This window comes from Solanum dulcamara, chromosome 1 (assembly GCF_947179165.1).
Source record: "Solanum dulcamara chromosome 1, daSolDulc1.2, whole genome shotgun sequence".
NCBI lineage: Eukaryota > Viridiplantae > Streptophyta > Magnoliopsida > Solanales > Solanaceae > Solanum > Solanum dulcamara.
The window spans coordinates 78,438,960-78,455,749 of NC_077237.1; the positions used below are offsets into that span (position 1 = coordinate 78,438,960).

At 33.9% G+C, this 16,790-nt stretch overlaps 2 protein-coding genes across 4 annotated transcripts; both read right to left on the bottom strand.

Moving 5' to 3' along the window:
• Positions 1 to 2,792: 2,792 nt before the first annotated feature.
• Positions 2,793 to 4,094, bottom strand: LOC129872206 (RING-H2 finger protein ATL3-like). The gene has a single exon (XM_055947133.1). The coding sequence runs from the start codon at positions 3,825 to 3,827 to the stop codon at positions 3,060 to 3,062; it is 768 nt and encodes a 255-aa protein (XP_055803108.1). The 5' UTR covers positions 3,828 to 4,094; the 3' UTR covers positions 2,793 to 3,059.
• Positions 4,095 to 6,736: 2,642 nt separating this feature from the next.
• Positions 6,737 to 15,688, bottom strand: LOC129872041 (protein STRUBBELIG-RECEPTOR FAMILY 7-like). Of its 3 annotated transcripts, none has more exons than XM_055946981.1 (17): positions 15,430 to 15,688; positions 14,134 to 14,266; positions 13,956 to 14,027; positions 13,806 to 13,871; positions 13,649 to 13,720; positions 13,468 to 13,539; positions 12,729 to 12,800; positions 12,582 to 12,647; positions 12,412 to 12,471; positions 12,024 to 12,313; positions 10,838 to 11,172; positions 9,797 to 10,062; positions 8,675 to 8,807; positions 8,049 to 8,185; positions 7,800 to 7,956; positions 7,537 to 7,687; positions 6,737 to 7,067 (listed from the first exon to the last, which is right to left on the bottom strand). In XM_055946981.1, exons 1-16 carry the CDS (start codon positions 15,518 to 15,520, stop codon positions 7,544 to 7,546), a joined length of 2,166 nt encoding a protein of 721 aa, XP_055802956.1. In that variant the 5' UTR covers positions 15,521 to 15,688; the 3' UTR covers positions 6,737 to 7,067; positions 7,537 to 7,543. The 3 variants fall into 3 exon arrangements, with proteins under 3 accessions (XP_055802956.1, XP_055803005.1, XP_055802884.1); XM_055947030.1 differs by lacking the exon at positions 6,737 to 7,067 and adding an exon at positions 7,090 to 7,307; XM_055946909.1 differs by lacking the exon at positions 6,737 to 7,067 and having other exon boundaries at positions 7,371 to 7,687; positions 15,430 to 15,687.
• Positions 15,689 to 16,790: the final 1,102 nt, after the last annotated feature.

The following is a 16,790-nucleotide window of genomic DNA, read 5'->3' on the forward strand; positions in this document are numbered from 1 at the left end:
GGAATTAGGACAGCAAAAAAGGAAAAGGCCACAAAGTTATAACCTTTCACTCTATAAGCAAAATACAAGACTCACCTAACAATTTTTTTTTACATTTTTCATATCTTCTTCTTACACAAGGTAGTTGTCATCTATTTAGTTTAAAGAGTCCCTTCACTTCTTTCGGGGGTTGTTTATAAAAGAAGTAGAAGGTACCATTTCCACTCGAAGAAGCTAATTTGGCTAGGAAGTAAGTCACTTGATTGGCTTCTCTATAGCAATGTGAGATGCTCGATCACTTCTGCCCTTTCCATAGTATTGGAAGTTCAATTGATGAGGTTTTTCATCTTCAAATTGTTGATATCTTTTTCCTTGAGAATATTTGTAACCACCATTGAGTCCAACTCCAAATCATATTTGTCATATCCAGGCTCCAGCTTGATTGCACCATTCCATTTCATAGGGTGTTGTCATTGCTTCTGCCTGGTTATTGCTTTTACACTGAATTGGGACTGAGAAAGCCATAATAAGATGGCCAGTGTCATCTCTGAGAACCCCTCCAATTCCAGCTCTAGAAGCTTGGTATTTTGAGACCTCTTATGCGAAAGGAGCTAACACTTGCAATTGTAAGTGAGAAATTGGTCGAGTTTGAACATGATTGGATATATCATTGATTCAGGATGCTCCAATAATATGACTGGCAATGAGAAAAAGCCTATCAATGTGAGTGAATTTCAAGGTGATCGAGTAGTGGTGACGATAAATAATTCAAGAATGACACTAACTCATATTGACAAGAGGGTGTTTATGCCTTGCCATATCTCGAGGCAGAATGTCTACCACATTTTAGGTATGAAGAAGAACTAACTATTTGTGTCGCAATTAACAGCTTTAGGAAAATATGTCAGTGTTCAGGTCGGATGACGTAAAACTATATCAAAGCTTGAAAGTTACAAGCTCGTCAATCATGAAGAGGAGAAGATTAGAGTTAATCTATGTCATGCCAGCTGAGAACTTAGATGGTATTTGATTAAGCATCAACACGGTGGACATCATAATGTTAATAGAATTTCAGGAATCGCTTACAATAGACGCAAAGAACAAATTAAGTTGGTGTTGAAGGGGAGTGTTAAGAATTTATCATCACTATCTTCTTTCATTCATCCTATCCTATGGACCCAGCACAAGATTAACACGCGATACATGAGAAAAATCTGCTTACTTGAACATTTGGGGTTTCAAAAAATTATTTGTTTTGCGTAGTATTGGATCTGCTTCGAGGTATTCATCTAAAGCTTGATTTAACTTTCTTGAGTGGTTGCTTCTCACTAGTTCTTCCATGCTCATGAACTTTGAGTGTTTGCGATGTTGAACAAGGCAAAGTCTCTGATGGTGATGATGAATGCTGCTTTGAGAAAACGAATCGAGCTGCTTCTGCAGCAGCATTAGGCCCTGAATGTAGTAGAATCAAGATAAGGGCAAGTAAAAAAAACTACCAGTAATCTTGTATGGCACTTTATCGTAAGTTCAATACAAGTGTAATAGCTGATCAAGATTTGGTGATGAGATTTATATGTATGTTTGAAATCAATTGAAATGGAGTGGAGGATCCAATGTTTGTGGGATCATGTGATGCTTACTCCTTTGTCTGTTTAATGTATTGGTGTTGAAGATAATAAATAAGGATTAAAACTTTTAAGATGAGATGGACACACTTTATAACATGGTATCAAAGCAGCCGCTATCACTTTGACTGCAGGATGGGGATAAAGGTCGAGGAGAGATTCAGCTCGGATCGAGTTTCACCGCCATTCATGATCAAAACGAATTTTCACTTGTTTGGCTCAGAATCAAGTCCACGCTTGAGGGGGGGTGTTGAAAATAATAAATAAGGTTTACGCTTTTACGTGAGATGGTCCAACTCTTCAATAATTGGGACTCTGAATTTCAGATTAGTTGTTATAGTTTCAGAGTGGTCATGTGAGCTAGCACGTGAAAAATGATCTACTATATTGTTTTTTAACTCTATAAATATCTTGAAACATTTGAATTCTTGCATTAAAAAATTGATTTCATTTTGTTGCAATCCATTTAGAGCTAACTATTAATAACTACTAAAATCCATAGAAAGGTTATGTGCTAGTTTTGTCACTGTTCTTTCATTCTGTGCTTCCATTTTGTTTATTTCGCAAGTCATGATTTTTCTGATTTTTACTTGAGTCGAGGGTTTATCGGAAATAGTTTTTCTATCTTCACAAGGTAAAGATAAGGTTATGTACACACCATTCTCTCCAAACCCCACTTATGAGATTACACTGGATATGTTGTTGTTGCTGCTGCATGATTTTTCTGTCTCAGAAGGAGAGCAATGAATTATTATAGAGAATATATATGTTGTGTTGCTCGAATTCTTCAAAATATCGGCATGCCGGATACTCCAAAAATAATACATTTGGAGAATTCAAAACGAGTGCTATAACAATTTTGGAGAGCCCGAACAACATTGGATATATATATGTTTCCCTTAAGAATGGTTGTAACTTGTCAGTCAAAAGATGCTCTTTATATTAAAATTCTCCTGTTACAGTCTTGGAAATGTAACTCACTTGTTATTTGGCTTTAAGATGATTGATTATTATTATTATTATTATAGTAATTATAATATTACAAAGGCTTTTTATTCCACAAGAACGAAAACCTGCATTGAGCTACATGAGCCACTAGTAGCTTGATGGATAAATTGATAATTGTAATGTCCCATTCAAATTTATTTGTGTGGAAGGTGGAATTTTGGACTCTTAGAAACAAATAAATTTGCAAAAAGAAATTGTTTTTCAATATATCCACTTCCTCCAGACACCTAAAGGATGCAAACATCAAAGTGTCAACTTTGATGTCTACGTAATGAATAAATGAACTTTGTACCTTGCATTTTACATTACATTCTGTTCTACAAAAGAGAAAAGGCATATATAAAGGCAACCAAGCTTACTTCTTCAAAAGAGCAATAGGTGTAATTGACATTTTGTTCCTTTATACATGTTAGAATTTCAAATCTTGGATCAGCCTCTGAGTCTATGTTAACTCGGGCTTCTACTACCTTGTTCTATATCTACATTTTGCGAACTAGAAGAATTAAATACCCTTTTATCCCCGCTCAAAAGCCTCATCAAACGTCTCAATCTTTCAGGCATTACATATTTCGATTCTTCTTGTTCATTAATCTCCCTTGGAATATCGATCACCAACATTCCATGTGATCGATTACTCGTTGAAGCTGTCGAGTCCAAACAAGGATTACACAAGGTGCTAACTTGAGTCTCATTACCCCAGAATAACACATTGGTTGGGAAAATAGGCAACTCTGTTGAAACTGAACCTGAAGCCAAAACCCAACCCTCTTCCACTGTCTCCAATGACAATTCCTCAGACATTGAAATCGTGTTACGACAAAGAGGACAAGTGGAATGAGATTGAAACCACATATCAATACAATTAACATGAAACCCATGATTACATTTTGGTAAAAATCTCATCTTTTCACCTTCAGAAAACTCACAAAGACAAATAGTACATTCCAATGTCCTATCTTTGAATTCATTACCATCAAATGCAAGTTTAGGAATTGTTTCAAGAATTAAAGGGTCAAGTCCCTTAGCATTAACTTTTCTCCGTCTACCACCGCCGTCAGAATCGCCGCCGGTATCTTCCCGCCGGCGATTCAAGAACCATTTAGTATAAACATGAAGTGAGAATATAAAAACCACCACTAATGACATAAATAAAATTACACCTACCATAATCTTTCCTATGAGAGATAACACACCTGACTCATCTAATTTATCCATTTATCAAGTACAAAGTTGAAATTTTTACTTCAATTAAGGAAAAATTCAACAAATTTGAAACAAGAATGAGATGGGGTTTCTTATTAAACCTCCAAATTGTGAAAAAACATAGAGAAGTTGAGATTTTTATTAGGCAATTTGGAAACGGAGGACAAAAAAATCAAGATTTCGAAGTGGGTATTTGAGAAAGAGTGAAAAACAAATGTTGGGATAAACTTTGGATTAGTGTTAGAGGGGTAGTAGTATTTATTAGTCTTGGAATGCGAGCCAAGACGACAAAGAAGAAATCAAACAAGAAAATCTTCCATACCCACCTAACTTCTAGGAGGCTTTATGCTTTGACTTGACTTTTTCTTTTAAGTGGTAAGCGGATGGGCTTTAAGTTGGTCAAATTAATTTATAAGCTTCTTTTTAGCTTTTGAACTATTTGTTTAATTAGAATTTTTAACTTTTTTTTTCAATTGTTTAAAGTCATTTTGTTTGACCATTAAAATTACTTTTATATCCCTTATATTTTAACTAAATTCTCAAACTACCCCTTTTATTCTTTTAACTCTAAAATTCAAACACTTATTTTTAACATAAACACTTTTATCCAAACACTCAACTGCTTATTTATAAAAATAACTTTCAGCACTTCAAAATTCTAAAAACACTTCATTCATAAAAATTACTTTTTTAAAAACTTAGGGATAGATTATGGGAGAGATATGTGCCTTGACTTTCACTTATGCAAAGGCCAAAGTTTGACATTACAAAAAATTGAGAAAATACCCCCCCAATATCATTTCGAGGATTTTTGGTCCTTTAAGTTTGTTAATAAGGAACATTATTTTGTTATTGTCATTGTTCGATTTAATTGGAACTCGGATACGAAGGTGCAGTGTGGCTTTTTAGGTGCAGTATATTGAAATTGAGGGGACTTTTCTTAGTGTTTATGGTAGAATCTTTTTTTTATTTTCATAGTTTTTGTTAAATCGAACAACCTAATTTGTTAAAATTTATAAGGGTGACAAACTTAAAAAATAAAAAATATTCACGGATATCTACAAAGGACTTATTTAGACCAACAAACATAAAGGATCATTTTTGCCATTTTCTCTTACCAAAAAATTAATAGTGTTAAGGATGGGTGGGGGAGAGGTAACCTCAGTCCACTCACAGGCTTATTGTTAAATCTTAAATCTTTTTAGTTAGAGAAATTTTCTCTATTTATTTATAACTTAAAAGAGTTTGTTTGACATTGTTGTTAAAAACTACTTATTTTTTGAAGTACTTTTTTAAAATAAATTTTTACAAAAGTGTTTTTGAAAAAAAGTATTTGTGTTTGGCTAATTCATTTGAAAAGTGTTTTTGATAAACATGTTGTGTTTGACTAATCTTTTTAAAAATCTGCTTTTGAGAGTCAAATTACCAAAAAGGAAAAAATATTAATGCACTTTAATATTAAAAGCTTAATAAAAAGAAATTATTTTAAATATATATTATAAAATTTTTAATTTAATTTTTATTTTTATTAAATTAAAATAGACATATTCAAATTTTCAATCAATATTATACATAAATAATTAAAAAAATAAATTAAATATTGATATAATAATTTAAATATAATTAAAAATATCAAGTAAAATAAATTTAAAAATCATTCCACAAATTAAATCATCACATATAAAAATTCACCAAATAAATAAATAAATATAAAAGATATATTGATATATGTATATATGCCAAGGATCATTTAATCTTGAAAAAAATAATTTTCTCCTCTTTGCCATTCAAATTCGGTGAATAATGAGTTGCTTCTTTACTTTTTTTCTGCTCAAGTAAAGACTTCTGATATTTGTAATAATACACCTTATCAACATGAGATTCAATTCTCAACACTCAATTTTACGAATTTTCATTAATCAGATATCTGAATATTTTTAAAATCAATACTTTTAAGCATTTGTGACCGTCGACTAAATTTATGTATCCTTAAATCTAATTGAGGTGGACAAAGTGCATGATATGCACACGTATAAGGAATGTGAGTTGGCAATTTTAATTTTTTTTAAAAATGACAAATAAAAAAAAAAGTTTAATTGATAAAGTAAATAAATTTGTTAGGTTAAACTTGTCTCAACCTAATTTAGTTAGACTTGCGACGGTAAAAAACATATTAATTATAAAATGATAAATAATCTGTGTGATAAGATTTTTGTATGTCTTTCATTGTTGCGATTTAAATTTTTGGACTTATGGTACCTCTATTGCTAAGTGATATGGTACCTCTAATGCGCTTTAAATTTAACTACATGAATATTTCTTACGTGCCTAAAGTAATATACAACAACAACAAACCCAGTATAATCCCACCATGTGAGGTCTGGGGAGGATAGAATGTACGCAGACCTAACCCCCACCTTGAAAGGTAGGGCGGCTATTTCCGAAAGATCCTCGGCTCAAGAGAGAAAAACAAGATAAAAGGTCAGATAGGAACAAACATATCGAAAACAAGATGAAAACAAGGAATAGCAAAAGTGAGAAAGTCATGGTACATTCTATAAATAAATCAGATACTCAAAGTACAACGGCCTCACACCTATAAACAGCAATACAATGCAGAAATCAAATAGCAATAAACAATGAGCAGAACTACAACTACTATGTTAGCTAATTTTTAACTTCTACGAATATTTTCATTATAGGTCATAACGCTAATGACCTGCAGACCCATAATCTTGGTCAGCCAGTGGCCATTAGTTAAAACCACAGTTTAAGCTGCATTATGAGGAGTGTGGTAGTAGATGGTGATATTATTTATTGAATATGATGTATTGGAAGGCTAAATGTGGCAATGACCCTAATTTCTTTGCTAAATTTATGACACTCAAGAATGTGAGGAACATGACTACGGTGAATAGGGGTCTGTGGAACAATTTATATTACTAGAATTTCATAAACATGAAGCTTTACTTGAGTCAAATGTCTATTAGAAACAACTATTAACTTCACAAGGTAGGGGATAAGACTGCGTACACAGCACTCTTCCCGGACTCCACTTGGGGATAACACTGGGTATGTTGTTTTGTAATATCATAAACAGGAAGGTTTACATTACACTTGTGGGATGACATTGTTTGATGATTGATCATTCTTCTTCCCTGCATTGGATCTTAGGAATATTTGGTTGCCCCATTTAACATCTTTGGCTGGCTGGCTCCCCCACCTTACCGCCGGTTGGCCAGATTTTTGTATCTACCAAAATGGTCACAAAAAATTAACAACAAAGATTTGAATTATTGCTACTTATTACATAGTCCACCAAAGATTGCCACTGCTATGTTATGAGAGAGCAAAATGCAGCGAGTGAGGTTTTGTGGTTATCCATTTCTCCAATTAAGTTGCTGCTGTGCAGGCAAATGTCTCTGATGGAAAAATACTCTTTGGCTACACCAACCCTACTTGACTATTACACTGAACCAAAACTTGGATTACCTGGAAATGTAAGTGCTGAACTCATTCATGTCATCGTGAGTGGAAGAGGAATAGGAGTTCAGATACAGGTAAAAATGAAATTTGAATATGCACTATGAACAGATTTTAGTATCAAGCAGTGGTACAATGCAATGCAACCAACAGGATCTTATTGAACAGATCAGCTGCACATTATATTCCATAAACAGTAAACTGTAAAGAGAGATTTCAATAGAAAATGCTACATTACATTGGAACTAAGGTTGGTTGTCTTGAGCATCTGTTTCACCTCTTGAACCCCGATCAATACTATATGTCCTCTTGCTCATATTTGCTCGTTGAACTAGCCGAACTAAGGCCTCAACCACTTCTGACATAGGTGGCCGGAACTCAGGCTCAGGCTGCCACAATAGCATGCAGGACAATGAAATGGTGTTGACTGAACTAACAGAACTAGGTTCTTGATAAACACAACAGATATATGAATTTGGCAGTGTCTATACAAAATATTACCTGGACACAGAGAGCAATTACATCAGCAAAGCGGGAAATAGATTTAACAGGATAGAGCCCTTTGAGTGCTGGATCAACCATCTTAGCCAAAGCATCAATATCATGGAGTTGAGGTGTTGCCCATCTAACTAAAGATTGTTCGGATCTTGGTCTCTCACTGCATCAAGAGCATATTTAAAACTTTCTGGATTTCTTCCTGTTTATCTCCAAGTAATTTGACACAATATCATGATACCTAAGTAACTTTACCTATCAAAAGGTCTCCGTCCAGTAAGAAGTTCTAACATAACAACTCCAAAGCTGTAGACATCACTTTTTATGGTGCATTGCCCATACATAGCTACCTCAGGTGCACCATATCCAGACCCTGTATTATGGTTTAGTGCCTGTAAAGATGATCACTTTGAAACATCTTGAGAAGATGATAGTGATGTGAAGTTTTTAAGAAGAAGAAACAGCTACAATTTTACCAATTAAGTAGAGAAGAGCAGGCAATAAAGCATCAGGGACCACTAAAAGACTAGTTCATTAAAATGAGTTACATGGTAAAGTGTTACTTCAATAGAGATTTGAATAAAATTCCTGTTTTTTATGTGACAATTTCTCTTGGAACCCAATGTATGAACCACAGAAACTGTTGTAAAAGATTTCATGTTTCAAAGGTTTGTGCACAAATCAAACCTTCCCCTGAAACAAATGACGTTTCAACCATGTGATTTGTTGATATTTCTTATATCTCTTTGAAAAGGACTCATAATCAGCCAATAGTATGTCAAAACATGCCTATATATACATGTGTACTTATGTGCATGCTTATATATCAAATCCACCAAAACACTTTGCAAGGATGCATAAAGTAAGGAGCTCAAAGCCACCTGATCTGCATCATTAATAAGGCTTGCTAATCCAGAGTCTGATAGATGAGGATTGAGTTCCAGGTCAAGTAAAATATTTGTCGATTTAATGTTTTTATGAACCAATGATGGTGAATGAACTTCATGCAGATACCTGCAAAGGATGCTTATATTAGCTAGTAAAGAAACTGCTTATGGATATCAGGAAATGAAGAGATGTGGAAACCACTATAAATTGGAAATTTATTACTCCCTTTGTTTCATTTTATGTGGCAGTATTTCTTTTTTATCCTTTTCCTAAGAAGATTGATGCCTTTCTATATTTGGAAACAATTTTAACTTTAAATTTTAAATGTTACCATTAATGACATGCTTTTATAGTCACACAAATGTCATGGCTAGTTTAAGACCACAAGTTCCAGAAGTCTTTCTTTCTTTTTATACTCTGTCCCCACTCAAACATTGCCATATAGAATGAAACAGAGGGAGTTGCATATTTAGCATACTGAGCTCTAACTAAAAGGAATAATGAACTCTTCTTCTTTATGTTAACTTACTGGTCATTAATGTTTAAGAAAGACCAAACTCTATAGTAGTCTTTCTAGTCTAACAAGTATGATCTCTACATGCAATAATACTATATATCCACTGGTAAAGTTCATCACGAGTCACGACTAAGTGCTTGGTATTGACTTTCACAGAATCCCAGTTTCTTCTACCCACAAGATCTCTTCTATAAATCTGCAGTATAGATAAACAGAAGATTTATGTAAACTACTAGTAATAGCCAAAGCATTGTTGCACACTCCATGAATTTTAATTCCCCCTTCTAATTATGTGACATAGTTTGAATCGGCATAGAATTTAAGAAAGAGCTGATTTTTTTTAAAACTTGTGATCTTAAACATGGCACAACAGTTGTGTGACTATAAAACTTTTGAAACTTGTGGCCTTAAACATACAATAACGTTTGTATCGCTATAAAAACTTCTCATTAGTGGTAAAATGGAAAATATAAAATTAATTGCTTCCAAATACAGAAATGTGTCATTCGGAAGGGATCAATAAGGAAATAATCCCGCATAGCTGGAACCAATTGAATATAAAATAGGATAAAATACTTCTGAGATTGCAAAAACTCACTCTAGTGCTCGTGCTGCACCAAGTGCAATCTTGACTCGGCTATTCCATGCTAATGGCTTGCTATCTTCATCGGACAGATGCAGGAAATCATGCAGAGAACCATTTTTATGGAATTCATTAACTAGCAAGTATTGTCCATGCTCTGAACAATAACCAACCAGCTCAATTATATTTGGATGATGCAGCTGGGATATCTCAGAAACTATATTGAGAAAATCTTCATGATTTTGGATGGCAGACGAATTAATTTTCTTGACAGCAAGAACCTACAACATTTCAAATAACAGAAAGGAACACAATAAGGATGTGAATGAGCATAAAACAAAATAAGCAAAGTTCTTCAACAAATGAAGTTTTCTTTTTCTTCTGAAACTTCCTCTAATAAATGTTGCCTCATCAGACTTTCTTTGAATGTAACTTTGATTCATTAGCATCATCAAATCACCTCCGAAATCCAGAATCGTAGGAAATAAGTACTTTCTAATTTTCGATAAATCAGAAGTCTTCCTTTAGTGTGTATTCATAAGAGAGAATCCATATTCCTCTTATGAGAGTCTGTGTGACTGACATAAGCATATATACTGGTGGCTTCAAACAGAAATAATCAGAACAAACCAAATTATTCAACACATAAAGTTTTATCACACTTCTCCAACTACGTAATTTTTTTTTATAACCGTGGTGTCTGAGCCAGCTTATGTGTACCTTGACTAATTCCACGGGGTACCTGCTATCTCCCACCAGCACAGGTACTGGGTAACACTGCCCAACAAGGTTTGGATAGATGAAATGAAACCACCTAGTGGTTTTTTCTCCGCTGGAAATTGAACCTGAGACCTCATGGATTGTCAAACGCACTTTATTGACCACTAGGCCACACCCTTGGGTGTCAGGTATGTAGTTTCTCTGATCAAACAATTATAGACCATTTTATACCATCTTGCTTACACATATGTTAGCATCACTAAATCACCTTAAATAGTCATTAGTCATACAAAAGAAAAAAAGTTTTTTATGGGTATTAATAGAGAGAAGAATTACTTTGCCATCATCAAACTGAGCACAATAAACACGCCCAGTTGATCCCTCGCCAATAAGGTTTTCAACATTGAAGCTATCAGTAGCAATCTGTAGGTCTGCAATTGAAAACTGTGTAGCCCTGATTTGAGCTGTATTAATTTTCTTGGGCGGAACAATGGGTTTCGGTGATATGTCAACCTCGTCAAAGGACTTAAGGCGATCAATAGGTGGAGGTCTTAGAGTTACAACAGTGGGAGTTTCAAATGTGCTCATGCTTGGAGGTCTTAGAGTTACAACAGTGGGAGTTTCAAATGTGCTCATGCTTACTGTGGAGGAGGTTTGATAAGGTTTCAACTCTGCAGCCAAAAACAAACAATGAGTAGGAAATCCGGGAAAGAAAACATAACAATGATGTTACCTTCTCAAAAAAAAAAAAAAAAAAAACATAACAATGAAAAAGTTAGACAAAAGCAAATACAAGCTCCAACTCGGATTCCATGACAACATTGAAGTTGATATTGAGATGAGGCATGAAAGATATAAGCATGAACTAGAAAATTACTGATGAAGTTGCAAATGAGAAGGAACTTATATTGTAAGAGACAATTTGTTTTGTGGGATTTCGATGGATTTAAAAGGAGAAAGCAACTTCCCAACTATGAAACGTGAAGATAATTCCTTCACTGCGCTGACGCCTGACCGTTACAATCTGAAGCCCGAGTTCTTTGGGTCAACTATATTCTGAAGAATTTTTGTTTTCCAGCAAGTTAAACATCAAGGGTAGCTAATGTTAATTCATCAAAAACAATCATATCTAAAAGCACCAGGTAAGTTAGGACCTCCTCCAAAAGATCAGTTTGAATTTCTCTAGATTATACCTATGGAACTATGAAACTTTTGTTTCTTCAGAATTTAGAATCTTTCACATCCATACAGTTTTTACACTACGAAGATAAATATTTTCCTGCTTTGCTGCTTCCTTCTGTATCAATGACAACCCCTTGCAAAATTTTAATACTAATTGCATGGTTTATGATCCATTAACAAGGTAAGGATAGAGGCTTAGACATTATTTTCCATATTCCCAAGCAGGTAAGTGAATAGTAACATCACAATTGATTATAATTATTCGTTAAGAAATACCCAAAGAGTTAAGAGAGCATTCAAGACATTTCTTACAACATCAAGAATTGTGAAAGCAAAATACCTTCTACTTTTTGTGAAGTAAGAGGAGCAAGTGGCTGCTTATCAAGTTTTTCTATATCTGTGGACAACCTTCTTGATCTTTTCTTGATAACAAAGAATGCTACTATTGCTCCAACAACAAGAATAGATATCACTATTCCTGCAATACCTCCACCCCCGATACCTGATTTCCCACTGCCCGAACTGCTGTTGTTCCCTCTGGATTTGTGATCTCCATTGGGATTGTTTGCAGGAGGTGTGCCAGGTGGAGGCGGGGGTGCAGGTCCTGAGATCCACGAATTACCATTTGATCTGTTATGGAAGATTCATAAATCCCGATAATGATTAGAAAGAACTCCCCAAAAAAATTGCAAAGATGAATGAAAATTATTGCAATGCAAGACACTCACTGCACTATCCCTTTCAGCTGATCTGGAATCCAGCCAGTAAATTGGTTGTTTTCAACATTCCTAAAGAATAAAGGAATCAACATGATTTTCAATCAATGGATTTAACTGAAACACTAGAAGTGAGATATAGACATAAGACATAATATCTACACATTTGGCACACAACTTACAGATTTCCAAGGGGAAGATTGGCCAGGACGTCAATAGTTCCAGTAAACTGATTGTTCTGTAAATACCTGCATATTATAACAACAAAACTTCTATATCTGATGGAAGTTTGCAAATAGAAAGATGAAGTATGAAAACACTTATCTTACATTTTGTTCATACTAGTTAGTGACTGGAAGCTTTGAGGGAGACTACCCGTCATAGAATTGAAAGAGATATCCCTGAAGCATTAAAAAGATCAATCAAAGCAAAAAATGCAAAAAAAACTCTAAGGTACGTTGAGGCTTTAAGCGCAAACAAAGAGTGAGCTTTGATGAAAAAAGGCACAAAGAAAGAAAAAATAAAATATATATATATATATATATATATGTTTAGTCCAAGACTAATAATTACAAGCATGAATGACAAATATACGAACAAAGAAATTGAAAAATAATTACGACAACGTGAAATATCACTTATTTAGTTTCACCTCTTCAGAAGAGGCTCATTGGCAAGGGAAAGTATGATTTAGGACCTTGATTATAACACTGAAGTGCACACTAAGCGAGGCAAAATGCTCAACACGTTTTGAGTCTCGCTTCAGGGCTTAAGTACGCCTTTGATGTTTTTAATACTTGGTTAAGAATAAGTCCAACCAAGTAGCAACTTAGCTCAATTGGCATAATTTAATACTTCAGCAGCAGACCAAATACATGATTTCCTTCTGCACAGTAATGTGGGAAATGGAACAAGTGTGCTTAACCTCTTTCTCAAATCGAGACAACTTAAATAATAGAATAAGTGTACTTTCATCATAACATTTGAGAACAGCAAACTATTTTCATTCAGATCATACAAGGCAATATCAAAACTCTGATGTAATGACAGGAGATGAAAAGGCCTTACAATGTGTTGAGCGCAGAGAGCAAGTCAAACGAGACAATCACAGATCCTTGAATTTGATTGTGACTGACATTTCTACAACCAGACATAAATGTTGCAAAGAATCATAAGGAGCACCGTAGAGAATGAAGAGGACCAAGGATCTTAATTTTAAACAAATATCAAATTTAAGCATTTCACTTACAAGTACTGGAGAGAGGTCATCTGTGAAATTGAATATGGGAGGCCACCACTAAAACCACCAGCAGCGAGGTTTCTGTATCACAAGGCAAGTTCTAAGAAAGATAAGAGGAAGAAAATAGAACCAGCAAGGAGGAAGATATGCAAATAATCACACATACAATCTTTGTACATTTGGAGGAAGCTGGTAAGGTAACTGGCTCCCCATATTGTTATTGCTTATGTCACTGCAACATTCACAAAGATGACGACATTCAGGAATTCAACATAAATCCAATTAATAAGGAACAAGCGAAGGCCATTTATCTTACAAATTGGTCACAGATTTTAGACTATCTAGCTGGGACCCCAATGAACCTGAGAGCCCAAGACCTGACATCTTGCTGAAGGAAAATGAAATGAAACTAATCGTCAGTACATACCTAGTCAATAATTCCAAAAAGTTGAAACAATATGGAGATGAAGACAAAAAGGAAGACCAAACCCCACATTTCAGTAACTTTACTGCCCGAGCAGGTAATGCCTGTCCAGGACTCTCCACAAGGATCACCGCCATTGGCATTCCATTTTGCCAGCTGCCCTGGTGAGTTTAGGGTGGTATACAGGACTCTCAGAACAGATGCTGAAAATCAAAGTGCAGCCAACTAGATTATTTTGAAATCAAGACATATCTGACTGTGAAAGGAATTTTAATGATAAAGAAATAGATAAATATGGATAGAGAACAGCTCAAAAGACAGAATTTACATAGGACAAACTGTTAAAAGAATGTGCACCTATGGCAACTTGACCAGCATGGTAGAAAGTGGTGAGCAACTTAACCAAACCATTACTGTGAAACTCTTTGGATCATCAGCAGTCCAAAAGTAAACTATATAGCTTTATTAAAAGTCTTTGATCAACTTCAAACTCATGAGTTTTTGTCACCCATTACCACATAAAGTAGAAAACATACTCCAGTAATTGCTTATATAAGGCTGACAATAGTAACTAAAACCAATCACATTAGATGCATGCAAGTTCCAAATTCACAAACCACAAGTTACCGTAAGGATTTACCTTTTCCCCACACTTGTTCAATTTTAATGAAAGAAATTTTTTGTGCAAAGGTTGACGTTTTTCTATTAACTATTAAGTGCATCTTTCGGAAAGAGCCTTCCCTCTACCTCCTCGAGGTAGGAGTAAGGTCTGCGACTCTACCTTCCCCAGACCCCAGTTGTGGGATTAAATTGGATATGTTGTTGTTGTAACTATTAAGTGCATCATCAACAGTAAATACAACGACTACAACAACAACTATGACTCAATCTAGTCGACAAGACTAAGGGGTTGTTAGGCCATAAGTAATGAGTATTTCCCACACTCAAAAAAGTGAAGACTACCATTGATGCAGCACAAACAAGACTTACTATATACATAGGAATTATGTTCATTATTTTCAAAGATTTTTTTTTTTTTTATAAAAGTGGTGTCTGAGTCAACTTGCAAGCACATGACTAATTACACAAGGATACCTGCCACCTCACACGAACAACAAATGTCGGCTAACTCTTTCCACCAAGGCCAGACAAATAGGAAGAAATCACCTTATGTTTTCAAATGCTCTTTTCTTTTCAATTTCATTGGGGCTTCTAACAAAAGATATTTTTTCAGGTGGATTTGTTCATTTCAAGAGTACTTGTCAAGTCCACTGTCAGCTAGAAAAGTGGAACTTGTACTTACTACTTCACATACTAAAAAAACAGAGAATTAAAGAGAATGATGAATAAATCAAAAGGGGCTAACCATCAGATGGATCTGTATCGCCATTACCAAAGCTAGAAAAATTTGCCAAAATGGCCAACAACAGTACTACCTCCAGTAGCAACAAGTTCATCTCTTCAGCACCAACAACACAAAATTACACAGCAATACTCTTTAAAGCATGCTTTTTAGATAGTTTTGAGTGAGAGAAAGATAAAAGAAGAAAAAGGTTTACATGCTTTTGCCACTCACTATTAAGCTACAAGAATCCAAAGCCACACACTTTTTTTTTTACAATTCTTGTTTTGTCACATTGTAATGCTATCACTTTAATTTGAATTTTGTTGGTTTCTTAATGAAAGAAGTATAAGATGTACTAACAATTTAAAAAATTAATTTGGAGATTTCTGTGTTGGCGTTTGATTAGTGGAATGTGAAAGCAAAATAGAGAGTATTTGTCAAATTTAATCAATGATTGCTCCCAACCTCCCCATGTATAATATTATTTGATGACAAGGAGAATCAAACCGTTTAATTTTCATCGTAAATTTAAATATAAAATTTTTAAATTTTTTATTTAAAATATAATATAAGTCATAATAATTATCTATTTAAAAAATTATGATAAAAAATAGAATTTTTTAAATCTCAAAATTCGAATAGTGTATTTGTTCACGCGGTCTTATTTGCAAACAGCTAGAAATTTGCAAAATTCTTGTGGGATCAAATAATTACTTCTTAGTCCCCTTATTGTCTAAGAGGTCAATTATCTTGTTAGGCTCTATAGACTATATGTTGCTCATTTGTGTGTGAAAAAAAATTGCAACTAATATATAGTAATATATATGAACTCATAATTTTAAAAATATAATGAATTCAGTATTAAAATTTTCGAACTAAAATGCTACATTCTCACCTTTGTTAAAACATTTCACCTCCCATAATAGATGTTTTACTCCGTGAATTAAGATAATCAAATCTATGAGTTTTGAAAAACAAAAGCTTGTAAATAATAATAAAAAATTAACTAACATAATGTACTTTCTTACTTTTAAGGTTTGGGGTATTGGTAAAATATTTTTTGTGAAAACTTGGATGTGTGTATCTAGGGTACATGTAGTGATTGGTTCGATTTTTATTAAAACTAAATCAAATTAATTTTATTGATTTGCATGATTTAATTTCATCTATTTTTTGTCATTGAACACTAGTTCAAAATTATCGAATAATACACTATATCAAGTTTGAAGAAAATATAAAGTTTAATATATTTTGAAATTTGAATAACTATATGAAAGATAAAATAAATAGATGTATGATAATAAATTAAACATTAAGTATATAAAAATGAATGCACAAATAAAATTCTATTAAACATCAATCTAATGGGAGAATCACAAATA